Below are 6,530 nucleotides of genomic sequence, written 5' to 3'. Positions count from 1 at the left end.
AACAATGTGTCGGAGACAATACCTTTGTTGGACAAAGAGTAGTTGCCACATTAGACCCAAAGACTCCATTGCTGCCTTGATCCCAGCTCCGCGATCTGAAATGACACAGATTTTTTGCCTCGTGATAACATGTGCACGTAAGTTTCGGAGGAAAAAAGCCCAAGAATCTGTATCTTCTCTTTCAACAAGAGCAAAGGCAACTGGAAGAATGTTGCGATTGCCATCTTTGACAACTGTCAATAATAATACTTGCTTGTATTTTCCATACAAGAAAGTCTCGTCGATTTGGACCACAGGCTTGCAATATTTGACAACATTAACGCACTGTGGGTAAGTCCAAAAAACCCGATAGAATTAGCATCGATCGTGAAGAACTCGATCATTATGGTATGCATAGGAGGTTTTGAAGTCCACAATTGTCCCAGGATTCAACCTCCGCACCAACCTAAACCATCCTGGAAGTTCGTTGTAAGATGCATCCCATTCGCCATGAAGTTTGACAATGACATTTTGTTTTGCCAACCAAGTTTTTTTATAGGAGAAAATATACCTATATTGCGATTGTATAGCTGAAATCAACACATCAACAGCTATATGAGAGTTTGCTTTTACCATGGGCATGATGGTTTGGCATATCACTTCAGAGTCCAAGTTGGGATGATCTTGGTTGACCCCTCCAGCACAATATGTGTGAGGACCGTTGTATACTGTTAGTTCTCATATGTTGTTTTTTCTCTTCCTCTTCGATACGCTAACCATCCAATTGCATCCGTTTTTGCGTCGGGCACAATAGCATACATATTTTTCTGTCGTGGAGCGGTCGACTCTCGATTGAATATAATTACGGATATTGTACTTTTTTATAGCCATCATCGCTTCTTCTTTGCTTGAAAACTTCATGCCTAAAGATAACTCACCATTATTTATTGACGAGTAATATTCATAGTTACCGAGATGAGGCATATCCGTAAATTCTGACCCGTACATTGCACCATAATCAACTTCATTATAATATTTTTTTAAATAACCATATATAATTATAAAAAAAATAATATAACAAAATTACCTTATAACGAAATATCGAACGAACTTCTGAATCAAATATAAGAGGATTGTCAGGTGTTATTTACTGGTTGAAAGGATTGTTGGTGAGAGAGTTTACGGGGAGATGGCTATTTATAGCCGAGAGATGATGCTTTAAAGTCGAGAAGTTTGGGTAAATTATGCAAGGCGCAGTCCCTGCACCACGCCTTGCATTATGCATGCCTGATAATTGAGCATGTAATAATTGAAATGCGCGACCCCTACACCGCGCAATAGCCATACATGGAGTAAGGTGCGCCCCAGGGGCCACACTATAGCCACGTGTATACAACTTAGCATAAAGTGCGCAGCAAGGGGGAGCACCTTACCCCACGTGGCGTCATATCAGCGTAAAGCGCGCTGCAGAGGGCGCGCCTTACTATAAAGGGTGTTAGATCCAAAAAAATAGTCTAAAGGGTGTCTGACAGGAAAATATAAAGTCAAAGGGTGATATATCGAGAAAAACGCTAGATAAATGGTAAGTCTTTCGTTACTATTATTTTATACATATATACTTTTTTTTACTTAGGGATAACTGCTTGGTAAGTTACCAATTTAATAATATCATTTTTTATTTTACTTATTATATTTTTTAATCTATTCATTAAATTTTATATACTAAATTTTTTTAGTTATTCTATGATATGTATTATCTTATTGTTATTTTTATTATAAAATAAAAAGATTATTAATATTTAATTATTAAATATAATTTAAAATAATAATAATTAAAATATCTAAAAATCCAATCCCTAATTCCCTCTTACTCTTAGTTTTAGTTTCATTCGACCATCTAAACTTATGGTATCAACACTTTAATTTTATGATACTTCAACATCTATGGCACATATAATATAATTGATCATTTAACTTTATATCATACTTTATAATGATAACATTGTATACCATACATACATATTTATTTTTATGAATTTTAATCCAACAAGATAAACTTTCCTCACCTTCACTAAGATTTCTTTCACTGCCCAAACACCAGAAGCTGGAAACTCAAAAGCCTTGGATAGCAGTAGCCCATATGGATGTCAGACTTCAACTCTTCATTGAGAAAATCTCATAATTTAAAGAAAATTAATATATGAATATAACATATAATCTCTTATGAAGAACACTTCAAATTAAACCAACTATATATATATATATATATATATATATATATATATATAAAAGCTCATCAAAATAAGATAAAATGTTTTAAAATAAATAAGGTAAGTGTCTATTTTGCAAACTATAGAAAATAAATGGAATTTATATCAAATCTCAGAGTTTATAAAAAAAATGGATGTCCCTTTTTCCATATATATGGGGTAAGGGGGAGGTAAGATAGTATGCTAACCCCAACACAGAGCCGCTTCCGTAAAAGACCTCCAAATTATGAAATGCCCTCCGTGGGACTCGATCCCACGACCTCAAGGTTAAAAACCTTGTGCTCTATCAACTGAGCTGGATGGTCATTTCATTCAGAGTTTATAAACTATTCCCTAATAAAAATCCAATCCTCAAATCATTCTTCGTCGATATTAAACGTTAAATTCAACATATGTTCCTTAATTTTGTAGTATATACTCTCTTTTTATTTTAATATAATTGATTCATTGTTTTCATTTTATATTTTTTATTTCTTAATTCAATAATGGAAAATTCATTTTAAACATATTTATACAAACAAATAAATACATATACTAATATTTTTCTCTCTCGGTTCTCAAGATTTTCTCTTGAATAATTCTAACCGACCCGAGTTACATACATTGCTTTGGTGAGTGAGTCTCTCGATGAAGATTTTCTGCATATAAAAAATTCGAACTCGAGATATACTTAAATGATAGTAAGTTGCTTATCACTTGAACCAACTTTGTTTGTATACTTACTAATATTTTAAACTAGTTTATTTTAAAACATTTTATCTTATTTTTAGTTTTAAAAAATTTTAGATTAACTTATCCAATTTTTTTTTTTGAAAGAAATAGCTTAAGGAATAATACCGTGCGCTCGAGTTTATAAAAATAGATTCTTCCAGCCAATCACATTGAAGAAGCCGAATCAAAAAGGGTAGGAAAAAAAGGAAATTCCAAATTTCAATGTACCAAAAAAGAAAAAGAAAAAAAAAACCAGAAACCAGAAACCAGAAAAAAAAAATGAAATTCCCAAATTAGTTGGACTTTCTCGGTCTCATTTGCTTGCTACCTTCTGCGTCTTGAGTTCTCTGTCTCATCTACTTTTTCTCAACTTCATTCTTATTTTCATTACACTATCCTTTGATTTTTATCAAAAAGGGAAATGAATGTTATCTTTTTTTCTTCTATAAATGCAGATAAGTAAGAGAAAAGATCGGGTTTATCTTTTTAAAATTGGGATTTTTGTGTGTAGTATTTGAGAGGACCCATGGCTGCACCACGAGCTCGGGCTGATTACGATTATCTCATTAAGCTTCTTTTGATTGGCGATAGTGATAAGTTCTTTTATTTTCTTTTAATTTGTTGGGTAACACAATAATTAATTGAAAAATAAAGCATGTGTATTGAGAAAACACTGATATCTTGTCATTTTTTTACGGTTTTTATTTAATTGTGCTTAGATTCCATTGTGAAAGAGACTACAAACAATATGATTTTTTCGTTTGAGATGTTATGACTTGGCTTATGGATTTGTTGTATATTGCGTTTGTATTTTTAAGCTTTTCATTGGTTTTAAGGGAATGGGTTTTCCTAAAAGTGGTTTTGGCCATTATTAATTTCTACAATGGTTCAGATTGGGATCATGATGGAAGGAGCTCTATTTCATTGTAACATGGGAAGTGGCATATGCTTACTGGATTAGCTAGGGTGTGTATGTGTTTGTAGTACTAATAGTGGATATTTTTTAGTAGTTTTATAGCAAGTATCATACACCCCAAGAAATAAGTTGGGGAAAGGGTGTAAAAGTAGGGGACACTCTTTTGTTGATTTTCTTAATTGTAGTCTTCGATGTGGAATCTTGACGTTGTGACATGCATATGTATCATTCTTGTGCCGTGCCATGGCAAACTTGATGGTGGGAATCTTTGAGACAATATCCGAATCTGTTGCAGAGTAGGAAATAAAATTGTTTTTGTTACACTAGACAAATATTTGTTGAAGAGGCAGGTTGTGTAATTCGTACTGCTTGGTTTACAAGTTAGAGAGAATAATTAAGTGATCTTATGCTCAGGCTTGAGTTTTATGTAACTTTAAATATCACCGACTGTGACTTTCTCATTTGAATTTATGCAGGAGTGGGGAAGAGTTGTCTGCTTTTACGTTTTTCTAATGGTTCCTTTACTACTAGTTTCATAACAACCATCGGGTTTGTATCCCTGGAAACTCCTGTATATTACTTGTTCAAAGTTATTTGCAGTTTTGGCATTTCAAAAGTGTGAATGCTGAGAGGAGCACTTGAGGTGTAGCACTATAGGGACTTAGTATCGTGACTAACAGAGAACTGACTATTATTTGCAACATTTGGTTACTTCCAATGGAACTAACATGTTTTAGGGATGGAATGGAGTTTACAAGTACTGTAATCTGACTTTTCATTAATCTGTCCTAGACAATCCCTTGTAATTGGTAATCAGAATGAACTGTTTATGGCAACAGACTATAACCCGTTCACTCCTTCGCTCGTATCTATTCAGCTGATTCTCTAAGATTTAAAAAGTTTGATTACTTTATGAATGTTTTCTCTTATTGATTAACTATTTTCCTTGACAGCATTGATTTTAAAATAAGAACCATCGAGCTTGATGGTAAGAGAGTCAAATTGCAAATCTGGGATACAGCGGGTCAAGAGCGATTTCGAACTATTACAACAGGTGTGTTTAAGCACATGCAGGTTGGATTTTTATTTTCTTTTCAAACTAGTACGACAGAACTATCAAAGTTTGATGTTTGACTTTTGTGATGAATCACTTCTGCAGCTTACTACCGTGGAGCTATGGGAATTTTGCTGGTTTATGATGTTATTGACGAGTCATCTTTCAACAGTAATTTTCTGGCTTTATTAATTCTGTTTTTGGAATATAGGTGGAATTGTCAATTTATATGGATTGATAACCCATTGTTGTTCGATGATTTCCATCGTTTTTATGCTTGTCTCCTTCATTGGGTTAGGCAGTGATATTAGTCTATTGTTGATCCTCCTCATCACTGCTTTTTGTTGGGATGGCTTAAGATATCTCTGTTGGAATGGAGTTTCTTATAGTGGGTCCTACATCTATTGAAAGTCTTATTGAGCCAGCTTCTATTCATGTACAGATATCAGGAATTGGATTCGCAATATTGAACAACTTGCTTCAGACAATGTCAACAAGGTACTGGTCGGAAACAAAGCTGTCATGGATGAGAGCAAAAGGGTAAGACTTTCCCTTTTGAGTAGTTATAGAAATTACTTATCTTGTTTGTATTGGTGGTTAGATTGTTGGTTCATTAGATCCCAAGGCAACCCCTTCTGTGTCGCATGACTTGTATCACCGGCTTTGCTTCTTGTAGTTTATTTGCACACTTGGTCTTTTAATAAGTTTGACAAACCCTAACTCCTCGTGCACATACACTTGAACCAGACACATTTCTCGAGTAATAATTGGACTTAATCTCCTTTTTCCCAGGCTGTGCCAACCTCCAAGGGTCAAGCTCTTGCTGATGAGTATGGTATCAAGTTCTTTGAAACTGTAAGTTGCAGGTTTGCTGCTGACTGAAACTTTTCTTTTATAATGCTATTGACCATTTCTTTGGATACGTTTGGAACAATATAATTCGGCAGAGTGCAAAGACAAATTTGAATGTGGAGGAGGTTTTCTTTTCAATAGCCACCGACATTAAGCAAAGGCTTACAGAATCTGATAATAAGGCTGAGGTATTCTCTCTTCTGATTTTTTACTTCTCTTTGTTCGCCTTGAATATTCCTTTGATTGCTTCATGTTCAAAATGATGGATGCCTTGTTTCTTTATGGTTACAGCCAGCTGCACTCAATATCAATAAGGATGATTCTGGAGCAACCAGTGGACAAGTTGCCCAAAAGTCAAATTGCTGCGGATAGTAATGGTATTTCAAGAGGTATGCAGATTCAAAATGGAAGTTTCAGCTTCACAATCGCTCTAATGTAAAACTAATTGGAACGACATCATGTAGGTTTCATGTATTTATCTCTTTTTTTATTATTTCCGGCTACTGGATTAGCTCGTTAAAGGCTGTTTTTTTCTCTCTTTTTTCCATTTAACATGTGGAATTTTATAAGCATATGACATTAAACTTCTTGAACTCAAATGACCCTTGTTATGTACCTGTCTTGTGTAGATAGATAACTTAAATCCATGTTTCGGTACAAAGGAGGTTATAATAGTGGGAAAGATTTGAAATGTCGGGATTCAAACCCAGAACCTTCTGAATAATAAGGGCAGCCATAATCAAGTTAA

General features: G+C 34.2%; 1 protein-coding gene across 1 annotated transcript; it reads left to right on the top strand.

Annotated features, from left to right (window-relative positions):
• The first annotated feature begins 3,365 nt into the window (after positions 1 to 3,365).
• On the top strand, positions 3,366 to 6,530 carry LOC120128820 (ras-related protein RABE1c-like). The gene is made up of 8 exons (XM_039146444.1): positions 3,366 to 3,553; positions 4,353 to 4,425; positions 4,830 to 4,930; positions 5,036 to 5,101; positions 5,373 to 5,470; positions 5,723 to 5,785; positions 5,878 to 5,970; positions 6,074 to 6,530. The coding sequence occupies exons 1-8, from the start codon at positions 3,487 to 3,489 to the stop codon at positions 6,152 to 6,154; spliced, it is 642 nt and encodes a 213-aa protein (XP_039002375.1). The 5' UTR covers positions 3,366 to 3,486; the 3' UTR covers positions 6,155 to 6,530.

The sequence above is a fragment of the Hibiscus syriacus genome, unplaced genomic scaffold (assembly GCF_006381635.1).
Source record: "Hibiscus syriacus cultivar Baekdansim isolate YM2019G1 unplaced genomic scaffold, ASM638163v2 tig00110482_pilon, whole genome shotgun sequence".
Classification (NCBI taxonomy): domain Eukaryota; kingdom Viridiplantae; phylum Streptophyta; class Magnoliopsida; order Malvales; family Malvaceae; genus Hibiscus; species Hibiscus syriacus.
This window is presented reverse-complemented; position numbering and strand designations above follow the sequence as displayed.

What these genes read in the sequence shown, in the direction of transcription:
- LOC120128820 (XM_039146444.1), top strand. Translation starts at nt 3,487, where the DNA reads ATGGCTGCACCACGAGCTCGGGCTGATTACGATTATCTCATTAAGCTT. An exon ending in AGTTTCATAACAACCATCGG is followed by an intron (nt 4,426 to 4,829) that starts GTTTGTATCCCT and finishes TTTCCTTGACAG; the next exon opens with CATTGATTTTAAAATAAGAA. An exon ending in ATTTCGAACTATTACAACAG is followed by an intron (nt 4,931 to 5,035) that starts GTGTGTTTAAGC and finishes TCACTTCTGCAG; the next exon opens with CTTACTACCGTGGAGCTATG.